This window comes from Natator depressus, chromosome 1 (assembly GCF_965152275.1).
Source record: "Natator depressus isolate rNatDep1 chromosome 1, rNatDep2.hap1, whole genome shotgun sequence".
Classification (NCBI taxonomy): Eukaryota; Metazoa; Chordata; order Testudines; family Cheloniidae; genus Natator; species Natator depressus.
Genome location: NC_134234.1, coordinates 262,805,227 through 262,831,632, shown reverse-complemented (window position 1 = coordinate 262,831,632; position 26,406 = coordinate 262,805,227). Strand labels below are relative to the sequence as shown.

The 26,406-nt window shown below is 41.4% G+C and overlaps 1 protein-coding gene across 3 annotated transcripts in view; it reads right to left on the bottom strand.

Annotated features, from left to right (window-relative positions):
• Positions 1–13,030, bottom strand: part of BLTP3B (bridge-like lipid transfer protein family member 3B) — an 88,497-nt gene extending 75,467 nt beyond the window's left edge. For all 3 annotated transcript variants that reach the window (XM_074941828.1, XM_074941827.1, XM_074941830.1), the window contains exon 1: positions 12,826–13,030. Coding sequence is in view for 2 of the 3 variants with exons in the window: in XM_074941827.1 (XP_074797928.1) it covers positions 12,826–12,869 (44 nt within the window). In the remaining variant the exon portion in view is untranslated. The remainder of the gene's footprint in view (positions 1–12,825) is intronic.
• Positions 13,031–26,406: the final 13,376 nt, after the last annotated feature.

Below are 26,406 nucleotides of genomic sequence, written 5' to 3'. Positions count from 1 at the left end.
GGTATGGGCAAACTTTTTGGCCTGAGGGCCACATCAGGGTTCCAAAACTGTATGGAGGGCTAGGTAGGGAAGGCTGTGCCTCCCCAAACAGCAGGACTGGCTCTAGGCACCAGCAAAGCAAGCACGTGATTGGGGCAGCACATTTCCAGGGGCGGCATTCTAGCCACCCTTTTTGGGGGGGGCAGTTGTGCTCTCAGACGGGGCAAGGGTGCTGCGCCCCTGGCCGCAGCGGGAAGGGGAAGCCCCAGCCCCGGGATGCTGAGCTGCCAGGGCCCAGCCGCTACCTGGGGAGGAGAGGGCGAGTCCTGCCGGGGAGCCGGGGCTGTGCCGCCGCATCTGCGTACTGGCTGCTGCGCTGCCTTGTGCCACCCCTTATATCGGGACTTCTCTGCGCGGCCGAGCAGGGGAGGGGGTAAAGCCCCTGCAGGCGCTGGGAGAAGGTGACATCATTCCCTCTGCTTCCAGCGCCACCTGCAAGCCCCAGCCCCACCTGAGCTTGGGGCGGCAAATTTTTTGCTTGGGGCGGCAAAAAACCTAAGCCAGCCCTGCCAAACAGCCTAGCCCCCCGCCCCCTCCCACTTCCTGCCCCCCTCAGAACCTCCAAACCATCCACCCCCACCCCACTCCTTGTCCCCTTTTCCCAGGACTCCCTGCCCCTGGGACCCCGCCCCCTATCCAACCCTCCCTGCTCCATCCCTTGATTGCCCCGAACCCTATCCACACCCCTGCCCCCTGAGAGGCCCCCCCAAGGACTCTCATGCCTTTCCAACGCCCCCTTTTCCCGGTCCCCTGACCGCCCCCCCGAACCTCCACCCCATCCCACCGCCCCTGACTACTCCCCAGGACCCTCTGCCCCTTATCCAACCCTATTCCCAACAGTTGACAAGAAGGGGGAATATCACCAGAGGGAAAATTACTTTTTGTAGTGCAAACCAGGGTGATTTAGAGAATGGCCACTTTTAAGTCTGTTATTGAGTGTCCAGGGAGACTGAAGTGCTCTACTACTGGTTTTTGAATGTTACAATTCTTGATGTCTGATTTGCGTCCATTTATTCTTTTGCATAGATACTGTCTGGTTTGGCCAATGTACATGGCAGAGGGGCATTGCTGGCACATGATAGCATATATTACATTCAATCTCCCTGGACACTCAATAACAGCCTTAAAAAGCACCATTCTTCAAAAAAAAAAACAACACTTCGAAAACAGACTTCAATGAGAAACTGCAGAACTGGAATTAATTTGCAAACTTGACACCATCAAATTAGGCCTGAATAAAGACTGGGAGTGGCTGGGTCACTACAAAAAGTAATTTTCTCTCTGTTGATATGCAACCCTTCTTGTCAACTGTTGGGAATAGGGTACATTCACCCTGTTTGAATTGGCCTCGTTAGCACTGACCCCCCCACTCGGTAAGGTAACACCCATCTTTTTATGTGCTGTAATATATACACACCTGCCTACTGTATTTTTCACTCCATGCATCTGATGAAGTGGGGTTTAGCCCATGAAAGCTTATGCCCAAATAAATTTGTTAGTCTCTGTGGTATCACAAGGACTCCTTGTTGTTTTTGCTGATACAGACTAACATGGCTACCCCTCTGAAACCTGCAACCATAATGTTTTGTTCAGAGTTAGGATCATTTCAGAGTTACTAACAACCTCCATTCCCGAAGTGTTCGTAACTTGAGGTTCGACTGTAAAAAATTCCAAACTTTCCAAATCCTAATTATTAGAAAGCCCAAATACTCTACAACCAGTGTTTCTGGATTTTATGTATTTCTAAAAATCTCAATGAATGGCAAAAAACAACAACACTAAGCAATATGAATTATACTATTGCAATGCTGTAATTAAGGTACTGCAATGGTTTCAATTTGAGTTTTTCTCCCTAAAATGCTGTAAAAATTGGCTGAAGCTAATATAAAGAGAAGAGCAAAACAAAACACTTTATTGTTTCTGGGCTCCTTTATGCTCACCAGCATGAACAAATTAATTGAGGTAGGCACTTAGTACAAAGGATTTGTTAAGGCAAACCAAACCAGCTCTTCTACCAATATCTGAGGAAAGTGAAGACAGACAATTCTATACAATAGTCAGGCAAGGGTGAAATCTTTCTGGCCAGACAGCCATTCCACGGGTGATTAGTTTACATTCTGAAGCATGATATACAATTAACTTTATCTTAGCTTACATATGTACAGAGGTTTAGTCCTTACTGTGACTGGTGCCTACTGTGACCTTTAACATACACTGTAATATAATTGGTAAATTTAACATGTAAAGTGGCAGAGTAGCACATTCCTTATGTAATATTTTAGTTCCATTTCTTTAAAACATAAAGGAATACTAGCAAATCCAGGTTACACATCAAGATCCCATAGTTACTTATAATGACATTAAAAATGGAAAGCTCTAATTTAACCCTATGAGAGACCCTTTAAAACCTCTCACAAAATCTTCTAAAAATAGGTTTACTTGCAGCAAAATAATTCCAAATAAAAATACAGTTGTGATAAATCAAAAAAATAAAGGCAGAAATACATCTTATGTGGAGTTATCTGTAATAATTTATTACTATTGTGGGTTGACTGGGTTATTGTGATGTTACTATATGCATATACTGAGTTAATTTAACAGCAGGATTTTCAGGAAATGCACCCTGGAAAGGGGAAATGGATCTAGATATATGCTTCGCAGCAAATACTTGAGACACAATGCAAATACCACTTGCTTTAATGCCCTAGCTCAACTCAGAGGTCACCAAACTGGTTTTGGGAAGGAGGTCCAAGAATGAGAGCTAAGAGAACAAACAATTCTGGCTGGCTTTCAAGACAGTCCCTCACAGACAGGGAAAGTGAGAGCCAAGGTGAACACTGACTTCAGAGATTGAGTTATCTTGGAAATTAGACCTACAAGGGTCTCCATTTCAAGGATAGTAGAACTTAGGTAAAGTAGACATGCACATAGACCTTTTGTTCTAAAAAATTAGAGCGGTCAATCAATCAAAGTTAACGCAAGCGATTAAGTGAAAAATTAACTTGATTAAAAAAATTAACTGCAATTAATCACAGTTTTAATCATACTGTTAAACAGTAGAATACCAACTGAAAATTATAAGTATTTTGGATGTTTTTCTACAAATATATTTATTTCACTTACAACATAGAATACAAAAATGTACAGTGCTCACTTTATTATTTTTATTACAAATATTTGCACTGTAAAAAATATAAACAAAAGATGATGCTCTTTAAAAAAAATAATGTGTTAATTAAATTTGTGACTGAATTCCTCGGGGGAGAATTGTATGTCTTCTGCTCTGTGGTTTTACCCACATTCTGCCATATATTTTGTGTTATGGCAGTCTCAGATTACATTCCAGCACATGTTTTTTGATTTAAGAACACTTTCACTGCTGACCTGAGCAGGGCCGGCTCTCCCATTTTTGCCGCCCAAAGCAGTGAAAAAACCTGTCGCCGAATTGCCGCCACAGCCGGCGGAACGAAGAAGCTGCCGCCGAATTGCAACTGCTGCGGAAACTCTGCCGCCCCTTTCTGACTGCAGCCCAAAGCACCTGCTTGGAATGCTGGTGCCTGGAGCCAGCCCTGAACCTGACAAAACGCAAAGAAGGTATCAATGAGATTTCTAAAGATAGTTACAGCACTCGACCCAAGGTTTAAGAATCTGAAGTACCTTCCAAAATCTGAAAGGGACGAGGTGTGGAACAGACTGTCAAAAGTCTTAAAAGAGCAACACACTGATGCAGAAACTACAGAACCCAAACCACCAAAAAAAACAAATCAACCATCTGTTGGTGGCATCTGACTCAGATGATGAAAATGAATGTGTGTCAGTACGCACTGCTTTGGATCATTATCAAGCAGAACGTGCCATCAGCATGGAAACAAGTCCTCTGGAATAGTGGCTGAAGCATGAAGGGGGATTAAATGTTTAGCATATGTGGCATGTAAATACCTTGCAACGCTGGCTACAAAAGTGCCGTGCAGACGCCTGTTCTTACTGTCAGGTGACATTGTAAATAAGAAGCGGGCAGCATTGTTACCCATAAATTTAAACAGACTTGTTAGTCTTAGCGACTGGCTGAAGAGGAAGTAGGACTGAGTGAACCTGTAGGCTCTAAAGTTTTACATTGTTTTATTTGAGTGGAGTTACGTAAAAAAATAATTCTCCATTTGTAAATTGCACTTTCGTGATAAAAAGATTGCACTACAGTACTTGCATGAGGTGAACTGAAAAATATTATTTCTTTTGTTTATATTTTTACAGTGCAAATATTTGTAATAAAAATACATAGTGAGTACTGTATATTGTATTCTATATTGTAATTTAAATTAATATTTGAAAATGTAGAAAACGTCCAAAATATTTAAGTAAATGGTATTTTTTTTTAATCTCGTGATTAATTTTTTTAATTGTTTGACAACTCTACTAAAAATCCTTTTTCCTCCTATGTTATCCTTTGTACTGTTAGGATTAACAATACTTTGATTTAAGATGGCTGTCTGGCCACTGTATTCATGACTGCTCACAAACTCTGAAAGGAAAGATCTGCAGGTATCAAACCAGCTGGACCTGCTTGTTTAGCATGGTCAATATACAGGGTACGGTAGCACAGGACCCAGTCTGAGTGGGAATTGCGTGATTTCAACACAGCAAAGGTAAGAGCATGAGATCAAAGGGATGCACATAGAAACGTCAGAGGTGCTCCTATGCTTATAAGGATGAAGATGAGGATTTGGGCACTAGGGCTGTAAATGGCTTGGGTTTTTGTCATGCGGGAGGCAGTCAAGCCTCTAAGATAATCCTGACAGTCCCATAACAATTAGTCATCTTCACTGTTTCCAGGCTCAGTACTCAGTATTTTGCCTTAATGTTGTAGGATTTATAGTAACTTTCCTCCTTTACTGTGCATTTTGTTCAGTTTTTTTAAATAATAGGATACAAACTGTTTTGCTCTTTTGTAAGCAATGATGATAACAAGTCTCAAGCAGTCCACAAACTTCAATGCAATTTTTTGCATAAAAATATAATATTCAGTATGTGGAGATGTACTTCAGGAGTCCCTTAAAATCTACTCTAAAAGCCAGTGACTAATTATACATATATTTATACAAAGAATTCACTTAACTTTAATGTTAAAAGTCTTGTTAATGTGCTGAAAGTCTAGCAAACATTAACACACACACTAATTCAGCAAGGATTTTTTTTTAAGTATGCAACCTAAAAATACTCATGTCCCACCAGTGACCACTAGGCTGTGGATTTTGGGGAAAACATTTCAGTAGTTCTAAAAAAGATCATGTAATCAATACTTCTATGCCATATAAATTATTTTTTATTAAATAATTCATTCATATTCATTTATCCTGATGCCTCGTTCTCTGCCGGCTTTTCCTACATATTTGTTTTCCTGTTTGAAAGGGTATGATCTATTTTTAATGGTTTTAAATTGTTTGTTAAAAGACACTGTGGTAGTTTAAGCCTCAAATTTATAGTATAAGATTGTCATTATTTAATGTGAAATCACCACCCAAATAAAAAAACACTGCAGAAATTAAATTCTCTAAAAATGTGTCGCAATATTAAAGGTAGTTTTGGTAGCTATTATCCTGGCATTCTTAATTTATTTTCACCTCTCTTCTCCTTTTCCCCTGCAGCCCTGAGCTAGTTCACTACCATTCTTATTCCCTTGTTATCTCGTTCTCCACCCAAGCATAAGGTTTCCTTACTTCAACGTCATCTCTATATCAAAGTGCTTCACCACACAAGTAGCTTTATCAACATTCTGCTTTCAATATTTTTCATATGCTACACATCTGGAACCTGCAAAAGCCCACCAAAAATGCAAAATCGCATAGAATGAACCCTTTAAAATACAACTCAATAACAAGAAAAGAGAAAGACAATTGCTACTTTCATCAAACCTAGATAAAAAAATATTTCATACAATTGTGTTCTCTACTGGTTCTGAAGTAGCACCTAACTAAGCACTTTTCCCCAAAACTGAGATTACACTAAAGCAGTGGATGCCGAATCAAGGGAGTAAACAAAAACTAAAGCTCCTTCCTAGCTAGCAGATGCTGGGAAATCTCAGAGGGCATCCACACAATCCAGGGAAGGCAGTTACGAGAAGGTGATCCTTGCCAATCCATGCAACTTTGATGAGTTCCCAAAGCAAGCCATCTCAAATCTTTCAAAGTATGGAATTGCTTACAGTGTTGTTTTAGCCATATTGGCCCCAGGATATTGGAGACAAGGTGGGTGAGGTAGTATCTTTTAATGTACCAACTTCCGGATGGGATGTCTGTCACAAGCCTCATGGGCATTAATATACACTGGTGTTCAAATCAAATATTTTTGTATCACACATACTACCTGGGTTAGACCTGTGTCTCACGTACTCTCTCATACACGAGACCTAAATTCTCCCTGATTTCTGGTGCATAATGGCACTTCATCAGCTGAGAATAAATTCTAAAACAGAGATGTTTATTGAATTAAATATGAAAAGGAATAATATAGTTAGTACATTATTCCTTGTACTATTGGTTTTGATATTAAATGCAATATAAATCTGTTTCAGATTTTCAAATTACGTATGATGCCACCAAATTACGTATGATGCCACCAAATTTTTCATTTTAAGTGTGCTACAGAATTCTGTATCACCAATGTATAGCTTTTTAACAGCTGCTGTCACAGATAAGTAAGAACGAGAAAGGTGAAGCTGGAGATTTGAAAGCCATTTCGAAGGAAGATGGGGCTTTTGGCACCGGAAGATGAAAATGGCTCAGATGTTATTTGTAAAAATAGCAGATAAGGTGTCCCTTTAAGTTGCCATTGTTAAACTTAAGAGTTAACATCCTATTAACATGAATGGGATAATTCATAACATATAGGGCTGCTTTAGACTATACAGCATTCATTCCAATTTGGAAGGTTTTCTTCATACTTCAAAATGCTAGAACTTTTATTTTAAATGAAAGCTTATTCCACAAAAGGATGTGGATCTTGCAGGCACTAATGTGGTCACATAAAAACAGAAGATGAGGGCCTAGGTTAGACCTCACCCTGTGACTAAACTTTCCTTTCTAGGAAAAGTTGTAGAGAACCTGGTAGAAAACCAACTTCAGCGACACCTCACCCTTGTCAGTATCTTGGACACATCTGATTCAAGCTTCAGACCCAGATCTGTTAAGATCTACTGATGTAGCATCTCCTTATAGTCATAAACAGAACAAATATCCACAATGATGCTCTTAGACCCTATTGGCAGCGTTTGACCCCACTGACCTGTGGACTCACACAGAAGACCTAGAAGGGGAGGGAGCATTAAGTATATTTTGCTCATTCCTCTAGACTGGTCCCCAGAAGATCCCGATGAACTACTTTTCCTCCCCGAGAGCTCTGTTACTTGTGGAATCACATGAAGATCAAGATTTTCCCCATATATTCAACATGGATTTCAAACCAACAGAGGAGACTGTAAGATTATATGGTCTTTGATGCCAGCAGTATGTAGATGACAGCCAGCTCTCCACCTCATTATCAAGGGTAGATAATGGCATTACTCAGATGTCTCAGTGACCTAATAGGGTAAGTTCATTAAAGAAAATGAGTTGGGTCAAGCAGATGGTTCTATGCAAGTCAAAGAGAAGTGATACTGGTAGGAAGAGACCAACACTGAAGAATTAGCAGCAGCCTAAATTACTAAGCGTATCTGTGCTCTCATGATCAAGGTGGTGTGCAGTCTGAATCTTACTGGACTTTAGCTAGCTAGATTCTTATACCGTACCTATCACCATAGGATTGGAGGATTTCATAAGCATTAGAAAAACAAGAAGAGCAATCTCTCTTGTTCTCTCTCTGTCTTTCCTTCCCCACAGGGAGGAGTAACTCATCCTGCATAAATGGAGTTTTTTTTTTTTTTTATACAAAAAGCAATAAAATGTCCGAGAAAGCTAAGCCAAAGAGTATCACTAATCCAGGACATGAAAACACAGGTATAGCCAGAAATACTTTTTATCATTTTAAGCTAGCCTGAAGACGGCAGCCCTTTCATAGGCTGATCTAGTAAACAATCCTCATCTTCATTGTTTCCACGCTGGAGTAAAGCAATTGAAACAATGGTGAAGCCTATACAGAAGCTGCATTTGGTCCAAAGTCTTACTATCTTCAGACTGTAACAGAAGACTCATCTCATCTCATCTCACTCAGTAAGGGTGGCTATAGAATAGCCAAGAGTTTCCTTCACTGGGCTAAAGCACATCCCACCTCAATGAAAACAACAGGAAAATTAAGGTACTTGCAGAGAGAATTTATGCTCTCCAAATTCTATATATAGCACCTAGATAACAATGATAGACAAATTAATTACAACTAAGACACAGATGGATATTCTGGATAATTCCGACACTTTTCATAGGAAAATATTGTGAATTCAATGGTGATTCTGTAGTACTACAATAAGGGAAATTACCTCCTTATAATTGAAACTGAGAATTTAAGTTATTTACTATTTATTCCTTGTAGTGCCCATAATGTGGTAGTCATTGTATAAATATAAAACAAATGCATGATCAACAGACAAAGGACATGAGAAAAGAGAAAAACATAAGTTTACGATTATGGTTAGCTAAGTGTTGATATTTTCCCCCCACGGTCCCGTTATCAGATATAGGCTATCCCTAGTGAGTCTCCAACCTTGCCATTATTAGTCAGCTAATTTCTTAAGGGTATCACAGTAGCAACGAGTCGTCTTGGTATATTTGATCCTGCCTCTGCACTGGGGAGAACCAGGGGGGAAGAGCGGGAGAAGGGGGCTGGAATGAACTAATACTCCCAAGGTCCCTTTCAGCTCTACATTTCTATGGTTCAAAAGCAATCTGAATGTGGAGAGGTGTAATATTATAATAATACAGTCGCAACCCAAAGACAATCCTTCTTTCACGTTCCTCAACCACATCAGACTTCTCTTGTGTGTTTGATTTCAGGTCTCCATTCACCATTTTATTTTAACCTACTTAGGTCAGTTATCTTCATAATATATCCATATAAACCCCCCCAGTGTTAAATTGACATTATTTTAGGTTGCAAAAATCAAGCACTCAAAAGTTGGGCAACTGTAAATCTGATATTTCCTATGTCATCTTAATTCTGCCCACTTGTGCATCCATCCTATGCATTGAATGAGACACAGGTCCTGCGAACACCATAGTATGTGAACATGTAATTAAAGATGTATATGGAGCAGGGGGCAGAATTAAGGCTGCTTAATTCACAAAACTGCAGCACAAACTTCCAGCACTTAAACTACAAGACTGATTACACAGGGATAACAGCCTTCTCCTGCTACCAACTAGAATGAGACGGGGTGTGTGTTCTGAGATGGGGGTGGGGTGAGCCGATGAAGTGAGCTGTAGCTCACGAAAGCTTATGCTCAAATAAATTGGTTAGTCTCTAAGGTGCCACAAGTACTCCTTTTCTTTTTGCTAACAGCTCTGTAATCCAATAATTTTTTATTGTAACACATTAAGAAAATGGTTAAGAAATACTGATTTGTAACTTGCAATTTTTTCCCTACATTTAAAGCAAACAAATTAGTAGGTTATATGTGAGAAAGAACCCTGAAGTACTGAGAACTACTATGAGAAAGAAGCCTGAAGTTTAGTGCACCTAACTGCTAGTGCTAAAACATACCTAATTAACCCCAAAACCACAAACAGAACACACTCAGAAAACAGTTTCAAGAGTTAGAGACTGACAGATAATTAGTATTTGCTTTGCAAATTGCTATTCATAAGTCAGTTTGTTCTACCTTTGCTATAAAGCCTATATAAAGCTATATAGCCAATCATATATACATACCCCACTATATACAAATTTTAATTTCCTAGGGAAAACATTTCTGATGTTAATGGAAAGCTTTCTTTATTCTCCATTGATCATTTTATTGACATGTCAAATCAGCCATTTTATTGGCATGACAGATCTCTATATTTAACTGTATCAGCTAAGTAGAGGCCTAATCCTGCTCCTTTTACTCATGCTGAGCAAAGCCTTCCTCCACAAGTAGTCCCATTGATTTCCAAATTAGTACAAGTGTCACAATGGGGTCCAGATTTTGTGAAACAATGTGTCTACTATATTGTAAGTAGAACAATAAAAAAAAGTGTAAGTGTAAGGAGGACAATAAAAAACCCATATCTGTACAAATTTCAAATTGTCAGCTTATCAGAGAGTTTAAAAAAAAATCACCAAACTTTTAAGGTTTGAATGATCTGTTGTGTTCCAATACGTATCCTTACAAACCACTAGAAACCAACTGCAAATTATAGAACAGTAAAAAAAATAACCTAGGGGCTCAATTCTGACCTAATATGTGGATGTGGATTTATATTATAAAACCAACTACTGTGCACAGCTGATTTTAGGCATGCACATGTATCAAAAACAAACAAGACCTTAACGTAAAATACAAAGATTGTGGTTCTATTTCTACTTTCATGGTGCATACAATTTATTAACACATTACTAACAGGAGATATAATGTTGTATTATGAAAAGAATATACCACTACTGTATACAGGAACTTAGAGCTTTTGAACTTCAAACTTCTTGATCTTTACATATGGAACAACCACTTCTTGTGGAAAATGATGGGGTTGATCTTACAATGTGTTGAACTTCATCAACTCCTACTGACTTCACTGGAAGTTGAAGAAGCCAAGCATCACATAGGCTCAGGCCCTAAATGAAGGCTTGCAATTTCATGTATGCTCATGATTAACAAACTGATTCTGTACAAATGATATCTTGGTATTCCATTTTCATTCTCAAAAAGTGTTCTATTATGTTCAGGTCATAAAGAGATTTCTCAATCATCAATGCCATTATAAAAATCAGAAAAAATAAAATTGTATCATTTCTGCTTTACACATCACAACTACTAATCTTTAAGGAGAACACAGAGCCAAGATTTTGCATCAGAGTTTAGCTAACAAATCTGTTGTTGGTGCATATGGCACAAGAGAATTCAGCTGTCATCCACAACTATATTTGGTTTTCTTTTCTTTTCTTATTTGCTATTTATTACTATTGGCAGCAGTAAATGCATAATCTGTAAATCATATATGACTTGAAAGACACATATGAAACAACTAAGAAGAGTAATAAAGTGCTCTTTCCAGAGCAATTTTTCTAATCACAAACAAACTCTGAAGGGCTGCCAATGTTGTGCTGTCACCACAGATTCTGACTATACAGTGAAACTTTTTGGCTCCCCCTTTTAAAACAGTGAAACCAAATTATTCCATTGCATTTAAAAAAACCCTCCCATTAATCAGATCATCTCACTACATTCTATAATAGCTGGCACCTCTGGTTACAGTTTTTATCTTTCACACACAAGTTTGTGTACATATTCATGTACACGCCCAGGACTGAGTGCATATTTTATAAGAGAGTTGGCCTTTACCCTGAAGTGAATTAAATAACAATCAATCACAGAGACAATACAAAAATTGTAACCTTTTGACTGCCTGACACATAGGGCATGAATTGTTACAAAGCATCTTCCTGCGCTGTGCAAATGTGCAAAAGAATTTGATTTCACACCCATGTGGGGCTACACATGTATTGTTTTGATTGTGATAAGTCAAGGGTTTAAGAGACCAGCAAAGGTGTTTTGCATCTTAACTACATCAGATTTCAAAGTGCTCTTTTTTTCACTCAGCCAGCTCCCTAGTATCGTCATCCTTCTCTATGTCAGGGATTTTCTTATCCCAGATTACTCATTTGCCCCATCCGCTGTGGTGCCTGCTAAAATTTCACCACTGTTCTGGATTCCTTGTCATCTGAGACAAATGTGGTGTGTCTGTGGAGCTGTCTGGAATAGGCAGCAAAGACTGTGCGCACTGGACTCCATGACATCAGCCATGCTGTTGCTTGCTCCTCCCACATACAACGTGTCAAGTACAATTTACAACCCACTCCACTTCTCCTGGGCAGTGACTGTAGCTCAGCTCTCCCTCCCACACCCCTCACTTACCTAATTTCTTCACCTTGAATGGTCCTCCCTTGAAATCCAGGATAACTATTTATGCTAAACACTCTGCCCCACCTTGTATTTAGCAGTGACACTCTAAGGACATTTCCCAGACCTGCAGAAGAGCTCTGGGTACGCTCAACAGCCTGTCTCTCTCAGCAGCAGAAGTTGGTCCAATTAACGATATTACCTCAGCCACTGTGTCTTTCCGCCTTTCCAACTACATACTGATGCTGGAGCAGAGGGGCACAGACGGATCTTCGTCCTCTGCGACAGCCCGGCACGATAAATGGCCAGGCTGGTTGCGAGGCCGCCTTGTATCCTGCAGCGCTCGGGGGGGACGGGGACGCTTCAGGGATCTGGGGGTGGCTGGAGGGGAACCAACCCCGCCAGCGTGACTCATCCCCGGACCCTCCTACGCCAGCCAACGCGAATCCCTCTCCCCCCTCAGGGCTGCTCTCTCGCGCGGGTGTTTCCAAGGAGCCCGCACCTTGGCACCAAGCAAGGAGATTTCTTTCTTACCCTAGAACTTCAAACCCATCTTACAAAACCGCTGCCAGCGCCCCAAGGCTCCCCCAGCCCCTCCCACGGAGGGGGGCGTTCATGGGACCCCATCTCCACCGGGAGCTGAGCGAAGCCCGGTCCCCCCCGCCCCGCTCTGGTGCCAGCGAGGCGAGTGCAGAGGGGGAACCCGGCCGGCCTCGCACACCCGGATCCCGCGGGGAGGGGGGCGGCGCCCCCGGCCCCGCACTCACCTGGAGAGGTGCTTGAGGATCTGCTTCTTGATAATCCCCGCCATGGCCCGGGCGCCGCCCGCTCCCTGCGAGCCTCACGGGAACCCAACGGGGCCGGGGACGCGGCTCATCCCTGCGCTGCCTCCTCCCGGGGTCGGGGAGCGGAGCCGCCTCCGCTCACGCTCCCGCCGCCATCTTGGCTGCACCATCACCTAGTGACAGAGACGGGGGGAGGGGAGAGGGGGCGGCGCCGGGCAGAGCCACCTCCCCCGGGCTGCCAGGGGCGCCTGCAACCACCGCTGCCCCAGCGGGGCGCCGCACGGGACTCGGAGGAGCCAAAACCCAGCTCGCACCTCGCTGCATGAGGCAGGCGCTTCGGGGATCCCGGAGGGAGGGAGTCACCCCATCCTGCCTCCCACCCCGAGCCCGTCTCTACCCAACCAGCCTCCACCTTCGCACAGGTCACCCCGACCGTCCTCATCCACAGTCCGCCTCCCCCTCGCCTTCTCACTCACCCTCACCAGCCTTCCCCTGCCAGTCTCACCTCAGCCAACTTCCTCTTCAGCCCCCCTTCCCTTGCCCTGCTGCTGCACCTCAGCCTGACTCCCTTCCCTTTCCCCTGCCCCTTCCAGCAGGGCCAAAAATGGTCGGGGGGTGGGCAGCAGCTTTTGTTAAAACAGAAGCTGAAGTGCGCCCTGCAGTGATCCGGCTCGAATTTTATTCATTATATTTGTTGCCGACCCCTTGCGACCCCACTTCCACTTGAAGCTTCCCTGCCCTTCCCTCACTCTCTTTCTCCAGACCCGCATCCTGCCTGCCTCCTTCTTCATTTGTATTCCCATCCTACACCGTGTCATCTGGTGCCCGCAGGCCCTTTCCCTACCTCACTTCCCCAGCCCATATTTCCATCACTAGACTTTGAGGAGGAGATCATCAGCCATGATCCGTATTCCCGTTACTTTTGTTGAAAATAAGAAATACAAACAATAGATTAATACAGATGCAATATGTGAGATACATAACAAGGGAGCTAGGATTCTACTGTTTTCATATAACAGAGTTTAGTCTTGATAAAAAAATATCAAATGTAGACAGTTGTATTTTATTTGGAGGGAGTTAAAACATAATAGCTGTTGACTATCACTTGAATAAGTAGTTTTGTGCCATGACAAAATTTGTCCTCTTTTAATAATGAGAAATTAACTTCTGTTCCAATCTCACTGTTTTCTTTCTTTATTACTGAAATCCCTAATTTGGGGAGGGAGCTTTAACCTCCCCTCCCCAAGCTCTAATTGTCTATTGCCATGATTATATTATATTTATTTATTTTATCATGGTCATCTCCCACAAGTGTCCTAATGGTTGGTCACCTGTGGAGTTGGAAATCTCTCTTTTATTTCATTCACACCAGAAATACACAGTTTTGTTATATTTCAAGGCAGCATGGAATTTCCTTATACTCCTCCAGTTCTGTTTTTAATACAGCTTATCTCAGTAATGGACCAAAACGAAGCTTTTAGACCCTTTATTTACAAACAGTACTCCTTTCCAACTGGAAACATACAAATAAAAAAATTATCTACACCAGGAATACCATCCCAAAAGAAAAAGAAAGATATACAAGGCCCAAAGATAGATATCATAGATATAAGCTGTAAACTTGGCCCTGATAAGAACTACTGAGGAGAAACCTCTTCAGTACTTCAACACTTATAGATACTTGTGCCTCTGATAACCTGAATTTCCCAACAATTACTCAAGTCCCAGACTTTTTTTTTAAAAAATCTGCTCTTAATCTTACTGAGGCTTTACACAGGGAGATTAAATATACAGATAGATTACTTCCTTTCTTTGGAGACCAATTCACTCTGTCAACAAGCCATCTGTCAACAACCCATATGACCTGAAAAAGAGCTCTGTGTAAGCTCCAAAGCTTGTAGCTTTCACCAACAGAAGTTGGTGCAATAAGATATTACTTCACATACCTTGTCTTTCTAACAACCCATCTTTTCATTCTAGAACTTCCCCGTCCAAAAAATATACGAAAAGGCATCCTGATGACCTTGGGAAACACCTTAGTTAACTAAATAAGAGTACCTCAGTACAAAAATTGTCTATGGCAAAACTGGCAAGTTTTAAAAGTGCAACCACAGCACCACAGTAACAGTTGATGGCACTTCTAGATTATATTCTAGGAATGCAGAGATCAGTTTTATCACACATCATACTACAGTGTTCAGAAATCTCAGATTCTTGAATTATTGGAGACATTTTATTCTATTGACAGTTAGGAAATCTAGATAGAGTAACATGTTCTGGTTGAAGTAGGTGGAATTGCTGGTCTGATGCTGAAACTACATTTTTTGTAGGTCCTAAAAAAAAGAGTGAAAATATAAGTTTGAGTTCAGTATAACGCTATCAAATAAGCATGTGTGATGTGAAGTAGTGATTGAGTTGGCTGTGGTGGGAGAGGGAGGGAAACATTAACAAAACAGTCAGACCGTACCAGTCTAAAATTAACTAAATTGCATTTTCCCCATTTCATACAGTGTGAGCATAGAAAAGTTAGCAATAGCCATGCTGACCTTTTGCCCCTCTACCACTAATCTAGGTATTGTATGTTGTCAATAAGATGTAATAATGACAAAGCTGGGGAATGATAACTTTTGTATCTGTTGTATATTAAGAACTCCAATGGGTAGCTGAAAGTTTGGACTGTAGTATAAGAATGCTAAAAACCAAACATATGCCACAATTATAACTTTAAAAAAATATTTGTGTGTTTCTGTTTTCTGTATTTTTTTAAATTAATTAATTCTGATAGCACATATTACTTTGGCAGTTGAGAGGCATGTTAGGAAATCAGCCCACATTTTAGAGTGCCTTTTATTTAATGTTAACAGAAAACCAGAAACTGCTGAACTGGAAAATAGACTTCTGATAATTCCAGTGACCTCCTTTCAAGAACCAAAAAATAGATCTGTTAGAGCAAGGATTAAGGATGCTGCCATTAAGTCATTGACCTGAGCACATAACGAGGATTGGTCTAAAACCAGAATGTCTTGCATTCTGCTGCCAATCCTGGCTTGAAAGAAGAGATCTCTGTTTGTCAATCATATGGAAACATTTTGTATCAGTCATTTTCTAAGGCCAGTATTTGCAAGAAAAAGTCAGTTATATTAAAGAGGGATGAGAATATTATAATGCTTTTCTTACATAACTGGATAACAACAAAAATGCAAACTATGTTAAACTAGAAAAATATATATAAAATCCATCATACTGGGATTGTACTCACCTGGAGCTTGACATGAACTTCAGTGAAACAAGATCTGCTCATCCACGAGTCACAAGAAATAGCATTACCGTTGTTCTTACAGTATTTGGGGTAAATGGTCTGCTTGTAGGCACTAAAAGGTTTAATATTGTAGCTCTGTGTCACTTTTGGGTTACCAAGAACAAAGCACTTACCTCTATTAGAACTAGACATACCTGTCTCTGCTCCTACTCACATCTGCACAACAGAACAAAAAGGGAAAGACAGAAAATTAAAAATGGAATTTATGCTTTTGTCTATCTCTAAACATTTATTTCTAGATATTTCTATTATAGTAGTGCGAATTTAAAGCTATAAAAATACACCCCTATAACAACGCGGCCTTTGGCGGGACACTACTGAGAGTATCAGTTTAGGACAAATTGCTTAGAGCAGGACAGTCACAGTCCAAGGCTGGGGGTCCTTTACATTTAAGGCACACCAAACAGAGAGGACTTCTGTTTTACCTCACTGGCTAACCAGAATTCATACAAGCAATTCCCTCAGATACTCCAGTTCCCTTGTATCACCACCAGCGCCACTACTTATGGGGATGAATGGTTATGAAAACTAGTACCCCAGTAAAAAAAAAAAAAAAAAAGTTCTCTCGATCCCAGAGGACCAAGTCCCAGACTCAGGTCAATATACAAGTCAGATCTTACCCACAAGATCACACTGTTGCCACTCCTTTACAATCTAAAATCTAAAGGTTTATTCATAAAAAGGAACAAATATAGATGAGAGCTAAAATTGGTCAAAGTAATCAGTTACATAGGGCAATGGCAAAGTTCTTGGTTCAGGCTTGTAGCAGTGATGGAATAAACTGCGGGCTCAAATCAAGTATCTGGGGTACATCCACAGATTTGGATGGGTCATTCAGTCCATTGTTCAGAGCATCAGTTTGTAGCAAAGTTCCTCCAGAGGTAAGAAGCAGTATTGAAGACAAATGGAGGGGCTTACCAAAGTTTTTATATCCTCTGCCATGTGGAAGGACCCCTTTGTTCTTACTGTGGAAAATCATAGCAGCAAGATGGAGTTTTGAGTCACACGGGCAAGTCACATGTCCATGCATGACTCAGTTTGCAGGCAGCAGCCATTGCTCACCTGCTACCTTGAACGGCCCCATGAAGGCTCCTCAGATGTTGATTGGAGTCTCCTGAGGTCCATTGTCAGTTAAGTGTTTCTTGATTGGGTATTTACTCAGAATAGTCCTTTCTCAAGAAGCTGACCAAATGCTTCACTGATGCTACTTAGAATCAAACACATTGAGATACAAGTATATAGCCAATATTCAAAACTTCAAATACAAAAATGATACACACATACAGTCAGCATAATCATAACCAGCAAATTACAACCTTTTCATAGACACCTCACTTGACCGCCTTTGTACAAGATTTTAATGTCAAATTTAAGTAAGTTTTTAGCCTATAAAGCACACTGAATATTTCCATGAGCTCCCTTTTTATTAAATATTCCAGTAGAAAGATTTCTAAAAAAACATTCCTCGGTTGTCATCTGCCATGTGGAAGGCAGTTCCCTCAGATACTCCAGTTCCCTTGTCTCACCACCAGGCCACTACTTATGGGGATGAATGGTTATGAAAACTAATACCCCAATAAAAGAAAAAAGGTTCTCTCGATCCCAAAGGACCAAGCCCCAGACTCAGGTCAATATACAAGTCAGATCTTACCCACAGATCCCATCTGCACAACTGGTGGTGCAACTATTAGTGCAACTATAGGACCTTGGTTGCAACAATGATCTATACTGTTACAGTTCATGTCAATAATGTCACAGCCCACCTATGACTTGTCTAGAATGTCTGTAACTTCCTTTCAAATTTCCCAATTTACAACTACAGTTAGAAACTTCAGGCTAGACTCACAGTGACACAGGGCCAGAAGGGGTTAAGGAACTTGCAGGCTAAATGACCCAAATTCAACCTTTGAAGACATGTTAGAGAAGTATCTAAATGGTAATTAGGGCTATTCCTTATCAATAGTTAACATAGCCTTGTTAAATAGACTAGAGCTTTGAAATGCAAACCTGTATTGTTAGAGAATTAAAGTTAATACTAATTGTATGTGAAAACAAGGAGGAGTCCTTGTGACACCCATAGAGACTAACAAATTTATTTGGGCATAAGCTTTCGTGGGCTAAAACCCACTTCATCAGATGCATGGAGTGAAAAATACAGTAAACAGTATATATATTACAGCACATGAAAAGATGGGAATTGCCTTAGCAAGTGGGGGGGTCAATGCTAATGAAGCCAATTCAATGAAGGTGAAAGTGGCCTATTCTCAACAATTGACAAGAAGGGGTGAATATCAAGAGAGGGAAAATTACTTTTTGTAGTGCTAATGAGGCCAATGCAATCAAGGTGGACGTCGCCCATTTCCAACAGTTGACAAGGTGATGTCTACCTTGATTGCATTGGCCTCGTTAGCCTGCAGTGCTTGCTGACTAGGTGTTTTGCTGAAGCTGTGAATTATGTGGTGCTGTAAGGATAAGGCCTTTTCCTGTAGCCATATTGTAAGGCCTAAGGTCTTTGTCTACAGCTGTAATAAGAGGTTTCAGAGTAACAGCCGTGTTAGTCTGTATTCACAAAAAGAAAAGGAGTACTTGTGGCACCTTAGAGACTAACCAATTTATTTGAGCATAAGCTTTCGTGAGCTACAGCTCACTTCATCGGATGCATACTGTGGAAAGTACAGAAGATCTTTTTATACACACAAACCATGAAAAAATGGGTGTTTACCACTACAAAAGGAGCAGCAGCCATTAACTAAGAAGCAAGAAGTCACATCCTCACATTCCATCTAAATTACATTAAAACAATGTAATATCAGGCTTCTAAGAAGGTGGTCCTGTCCTAATAGCACCCACTATCACCAGATAAAGAAACAGAACTTAGGATGGTTACAGAAAACTTAGTTTGATAGCATTCTGTCTGGCAAAAAAATCACTTATCACAGTTGTGGTTGTGAAATCCTCATTTCTTTATTGTTTTATCTTGATGGTCCCCTATTATTTGTCTGTATGATCTCTGTCTGTTTCTTTGATTGTTTCTGTCCAATCCTAACATACTGTAACAAAATTCTCTAGCCCGTCATACCCCACCACCTTAATTGATTTACACCTAGCAAAATTAATTATGTAACAGACAAAAAAATCACTTATCACAGTTGTGGTTGTGAAATCCTCATTTCTTTATTGTTTTATCTTTGTTAAGGTATATAAACTGGGGTCCAAAAGGAAGTTCTTTGGTAAAGTTAGGTGCCTTTCATCTGGAGCCCTAGGAACTGGGAAAGGGTGGGGGTGCCTAGATTAACCGGGTTATGCCTTGAGCCCTAGGAACTAGGTAGAGGTGGACATTTCAGTGCACAGACCTAGTCCATTGTGGCTACACATACACCAACCGTGTTTTCCACAGGTCAGTGTATATGAAGTTGTGATTTTCCTTGCTGTCCCCCAGCATGGAGTGGTAGGGGTAAGGATGCAGCCCATGATGCCACATGGTATGGTGGGGGTGGGGAGGAAGAAGTGACCATGGAATTCTCCAAGGACTGCAAAGCATTTGGAATTTTTGGACCTGCAGGTCAGCCAGGACGTGCAGCTTTTGGGATTGCTGCATGAGAAGACCCATTGTGTCCTGATGCATGTCCTCTCCTTGTTTTATTGGGACTCCTGGGCCTTTCTACTGTCTGCTCTTTCCTTTTTCATGCTCTTGACATATTGGCCCTCTTTCATGGTCCAGTGCAGCACTGCCTTGAAGGATCTTGCTGAACATGTCCTCCCTACTATTTCTACTTCTTTCTCCTCCTCATAATGGTCAGATTTTCTGCAGGTATGAAAGGGGCACCCCTCAAAGCCAGGATGCCAAAAACTGTTGGTAAAAATAGACAGATGTACCACTGGATTTATAATCACAACAGAAGGAGAAAGATAAGTTTCAAAACTCCATCTCCTTATTCCCACGAACATGTTTAACAGGAAATGTTTATTGACACTTCAGCCTTGGAGCACCTTGGCACAGTACCACTCTCTAACCCCAGCCATGGTGAGTATGGTCCACCAGGGGTAAGGAGGGTGAAATGATTTTCTATTGTATGCAGCAATAAAATTTCAATCCCTATTCCATGGATAAGAGTATAGGGAAATGGCACTGGACATTGGCACTGTTTTCCACAGGTGGTGGCCATTTTTGCGGATATCTTACTCCTGAGGGTAACAAATTTACAGAGACCACAGCTGTTATTGGCGTCCTGAAGCAGCCCAAGCCAGTATACCACTAGCCTGTTTATGGCAATGGTGCCAGCCAAAATGATCATGGAATGATGTGGGAAAGCATCCTATGCAGAGGAAGAAATAAGGCAGTCATCCGTAGAAATCTTCGGGAGAGGATTGCAGAGTATCTCCATGAAAGTTTCATCGAGATCTCTCAGCAGGATAAAAGGGACCTCCCTATGCATATAAACAAAGTCCTCTGCATACCCCCTCCCATCCACATAACCCAACAGGGGAATGAAAAACAGATAACAACTCTACCTCTGTTTGTTGTACTTCTATCTCTTCTCATAAAACAATGAAAAGTCAGTACCTGTGTCTTGTTAACTTGGGGTAGGGCTTTGCTCCATCTTTAAATGTAAATATTGTAAAGAAAACTGCATGCACACCCTTACCTGTGGCCCCTTCCTCTTCATCATGCTCGTCCATTTACTTGGCTGTTGGGACTGGCTAGACTCTGGTGGAGTCTAGAACAGGTCTGGCTCATGATATGGAAGGACCCTTCTGCTGTGTCTCCCATCTCCTCCTTCTCACTTTTCACAGCAGGGGTCTTTGTCTTGGGCTTCTCTTAGGTATCCACAGTGGTTTTGGGGGTCCTGGTGGGCTCTCTGCCAAGTATGGCTGCAGCTCATTGTAAAAGTGATAGGTCTATGGCTCAGCACTAGATCCATTGTTGGCTGCCCTGGCCTTGTGGGCTTTATTTGTATGATGTTGTATGCCTGGTGAAGTTCCTTCACTTTCACGTGGCACTGTTGCTGATCCCTGTCATACCCCTTTGCCTAAATCCCCCGTGCAATCCCTTTGTAGATGTCCATGTTTTTACACCTGGTCCATAGCTGTGCTTGCACAACCTCTTTCCCCCACAGGCCCAGGAGATCCAATGCCTCCTGTACACTCCAGACAGGAGCGCATCTACTGCATTGAGCTGGCATGTTGGGTTGTGCAGCTGCACACAAGGGTGAGCTCACCAAGCAGGGCAATCAGGAAAAGGCTTTCAAAAATATACACAGGGTGTATGCCACTTCTGATCTTTGTGACTGCTAGGGAGTGGAGTTCACAAGTGTGAGCAAATCGGTCACTTTTGGGCATTGTGGGACAGGTGCTGAAGGACTTTTAGGGTCAAAACAGGTCACAGTGTCTACGCTTGCACTGCCTTCACCTCAGTGTCAATCATGGCTCCATGCCATTCAGAGAGTTGGTTTTACTGGGTTGCCATAACAGGGCACTTACATTGACTGGAGACAAATTTGACCATAGGCACATGCACAAATAGATCAATGCAAAGCAACTTATGTTGACCTAACTGTGTAGGGCAGACCAGGCCTAAGTCCAGGCTCCAGGAAGGTGTCTTCTACTGCACTCTTGGAGTTAGGCGCCTGTGCTGTTTTCAAAGAAGTCTGGAAGAAGGTAGACCACCACCCTTGTAACTCTTAGTCCAGTGGTTAGGATACTCACCTGGAGTGTGGGAGACCCCCCTGTTCATGTCCACCTGAGGGGGAGAAGGGATGTGTCACATGTGAGTGCTCTAACCACTGGCCTATAGGATATTCTGATGGGGGGCTCCCTCGATCTCTTCTGTGGAAGCTGTTCCACTGTGAATAAATAATTTAAAAAGTCACTGGCCCAGAGAGAGAGTGAGAAACTGCAAGCAGGAGAATGACTCTGTAGCCTAGTGGCTAGAGCACTCACATGGGAGACCCATGATCTAGTTCCCCTGCTCCAATGGCTTTTTAGTTATTAATTTTTAGTGGAACAGCTTCAACAGAAGAGACTGAAAAAGCCCCACATAAGAATATCTTACAGCCCAACATTTAGAGTAATCACCTGAGGGGTGATAGAACACTGTTCAGATCCCTTCTCCTGAGTGGGTCTTCAGCTGGGGGTCTCCCTCATCCCAGATGAATGCTCTAAACACTGGGCTAAAAGTTATGAGATAGGTCCTCCTCTTCCCACCCCCCTCCACTTGTTTTGTGCAAGTTCATGTCTGGGACCAAACTGGTAGATGAGCTCTGAGCATGTTTAGCAGACTGAGCCCTGCAGATGAGTTAGATGGAGGAACTCCTACCTTCCCTTGGTTCATGCATCACTCTGGGGCTTGGGCATCTGGACACCTACAGTAGGCCTGCAATGCACATGTGCAGGAGCATAAACATAAGTGCCTAGGGAACTTTTTGCTGCAGAACCTTGGGGGCTGAGCAAGTTTAGGCACCTACAGGGTTCAGTGGTAGCTAAGTTGGGGTTTTATGAATCCCAGTGGGGCCTGATTTGGGGATTTAGTTGCCTAAAGTTGCAGTTAGAGACCTAAGTCCTCCTCATGTCTGTGGTTATAACTGTATAACCAAATGGTCAAAAGCATTCATCTTCACACTCAAGGTGCAACTTCAAAGCACTGTATATGCAGCTATTTTTAGAGCACTAGCAGAAGCCTCACTAGCCTGTCTGTTGACCCCAGCTGGTAGGCTCGCTCCCACTCAGGAAAATATGCTGCACAGACATACCATCTTGTGCGAGAAGGAGTTAATATTGCAGATCTGACAGCACCCAGAAACAGTGCTGTTGTGCCACTTCTGTTATCATTATCATACTAATTCCCTCTGTTAAAGCCACTTCCCTTTTTGTGCTCCTGGCTCCTACCTGCACCATAACATGGCATCACACTCAGTAGTTTTCTTGGGATTACCGCTTTTAGAAATATGAATTCAAGACAAGAAACTGTAATTATTAGTTTAACATACATAGGCATATTGAACACAAAATGAAGCAGATGTGTATATAAAATATATTTTGCTTCCATCTAAAATTGTCATCCTTTTGCAAGCTGCAAGTCACCTAAAATCATTTACGCTGTGTGCCAAGGATTGCATTACTGCACAGTATTTAACCCTTTGGTGCTATCTTAATTTTGCTGGTCTTGGCTAAATGTTAACCAAGTTGAAGGACTGTTCCATAACAGCAGAGGCCAAAGAAAACAACTGTACACATCCAGCACTGATAAAATAAAGCCTGTGTAATGCTGGCAGACCAGGTGCCAGCTCATGTCAAGGCCCCTAGGTCTCAGCTAAACACTGACAAATACATAACTGGAACCAGTATAGCATACCTGTGTGTTAGTATTGTTAAAATAACTATTAGAGTTAGACAAATTTGCTTAGCGTTTAGACTTTATGGAATACTTGTAAATTGCTGCATGTATTTATTTCACTTATATCATCTGTATCCCATGTTATAAGGTAATAGTGTTTGTTCCATGACTATTGCTCTGTAATGGCAAACCACCAGTCAGAAGGGAAGTATTATCAAATTTGCAAACTGGATACAATTAACTTAGGCTTGAATAAAGACTGGGAGTGGATGTGTCATTACACAAAGTAAAACTATTTCCCCATGTTTATCCCCCCCCCGCCCCCCCATTCCTCACACATTCTTGTCAACTGCTGGAAATGGCCCACCTTGATTATCACTACAATAGGTTCCACCACCACTCCTGCTGGTAATAGCTCACCTTACCTGATCACTCTTGTTACAGTCTGTATGGTAACACCCATTCTTTCATGTTCTCTGCGTATATAAAATCTCCCCACTGTATTTTCCACTGTATGCATCCGATGAACTGAGCTGTAGCTCACAAAAGCTTATGCTCAAATAAATTTGTTAGTCTCTAAGGTGCCACAAGTACTCCTTTTCTTTTTGCGGATACAGACTAACATGGCTGCTACTCTGAAACCTGTCATTATCAAGTGTGAAATACTAGTTTGCCACAGGAGGTGTTATCTCTTATTCAACAAAAAAAGACCCATCAACAGCAGATGAACCACTGTGGAACATCAGAGGACAAAAAACTTTGCTGATTGCTTCCCTCACTGCCCAAAAAAGAGGTAAGGATGGAGCAACTGAATTCCTCCCAGAAACTGAGCTCGCAACGTGAAGCAGAAGAATCGAAGGAATAAAAGGCCCTAACAAGCAGTAACTATCTTGTATGCTGCTTGAACTCTAAGGGGCCAGGATTACTAAGCATAAGCAAAAGGACATATAGAGCTTACTCAGAGAAGCCTCTATTACTTTGTGTTTATATATGTTTTCTGTCTTTAACCTTGTAAATAAGTTATCTTATTTTCTTTTCCTAGTTAATAAAACTTTATTATAGGATTGGCGATCTAAACTACAAGCACGGTTTTTGGTGTGGGATCTCAGGTGCAGTTAACCTGGGGTAAGTGTCTGGTCCTTTGGGACTGGGAGTAACCTGAATATTTACTGTGATTTTTGGTGCAAGGGACCATCTATCACAAAGACAAACTTACCTGGGTGGCAAAATAGATCAGAGTACCCAAGGGAAACTATCTGTGACTCCATGTTAAGGCTGTTATAGTGCTTAAAGAGTTTACGGTTGATAATTTGTTGGTGAAGTCTAAGTATAGAACTCTCAACCAATTTGGGGTTTGTGTCCTGTTTCTTAACAGTCTGCCCTGAGGTTGGAATCCACGCTCTTGTGCCACTGCAGGACAGCTTGATAACTTTTAAAGCCCAGATCCCCAAAGACATTTAGGCTCCTAACTTCCATTAAAATCAATGTTGTTTGCAGTATGTTGTAGCCATGTAGGTCCCAGGCTATTAGAGCAACAAGGTGTGCGAGATAATATATTTTACTGGACCAACTTCTAGTCCAACAAAATATATTACAGGTTTCAGAGTAACAGCCGTGTTAGTCTGTATTTGCAAAAAGAAAAGGAGTACTTGTGGCACCTTAGAGACTAACCAATTTATCTGAGCATCCGATGAAGTGAGCTGTGGCTCACGAAAGCTTATGCTCAAATAAATTGGTTAGTCTCTAAGGTGCCACAAGTACTCCTTTTCTTTTTGAAAATATATTACCTCACGCACCTTGTCTCTCTGTTGAAATCAAGTGGAAAGACAGAGGGATCAATCTTGACCCCACTGTACATAATAAATGGCAAAATTCCCACTGACTTTAATAGCAGACGGCCCAAAAAGAGAAGAGTTTCATAGAACAGCAATCGTAAGGTATCCACTCAAGTGAAAGAAAATCTGTAAGGGATTTTAAAATTGAGTATGTTCCTTTAAAAAAAAACAAAAAACCAGAAAGTCAAGACTGATCTTTCCTGGTTTTCCTGGATAATTTTTTGTTGTCAAAGGAGATATATATTATGAGCAATCAGATCTTAATTGAAAGCAGAAATATTGAATCCTTTCCCCCATCAGTTACTTCAGAATATTAGTTAAACAGGTATTTAAAATTTTGCTTCATATTTGTTTTGTTAACAATTTGACTCAAAGTTCCTTTCTCCTTCTACTGCTCTGATCCTTGTCTCTTGATGTATCAATGTCAGTAGCACTCCACTAACCAAAATCTGCCAAGATAAAAAAAGACCTGAATTTCTCTTGTTTAAAAAAAAAAAAAAAAGCAAAGGGGGAAATTAACAGAACCCTTTCAATCATTCTTTTTTCCATTAAGAAAAGAGAATCAATAAGAGCAGAAACTCACTTTACCTTCTACAGTTCTCCTTTAAAGCTATTCTAGTTTGTAAGTTTAACTACATATTTCTTACCTTGCAGTTAGTGACAACAGTAGTTTCATTTAAGATATTAAAATCTATCACTTGTCCTGTATCTAAACTGCTGCAGAAGCAATTTTTCCCCCTTTAAATCTTATTTTCAGAATTTCTCAAGTGCCTGCTACCCTACTCACCCCGACCCTTGGCTGAGTTGCTCAAGTGTCTTTGATGCTATACCACAAAGCAGCGAGTCTCAATTGTTTTCTCCTTAATGCAACGGATGTGGTTACTTGGTTGTGTTTCCCTAGGTTGTTTTGTGGCTGAACCAATAATATCCTCTTCGCGGCTGCGGAGAGGGATTTACACCCATCAGTATCAGGCTACTTTGCAGTCTGCCTCTCCCCACCTCTCCCCCATAAAGCGTAGCACAGAGATTTCACCACAGACGCGTTTATGTCAGGGACGCCCAGGGAAGAAGCGAGC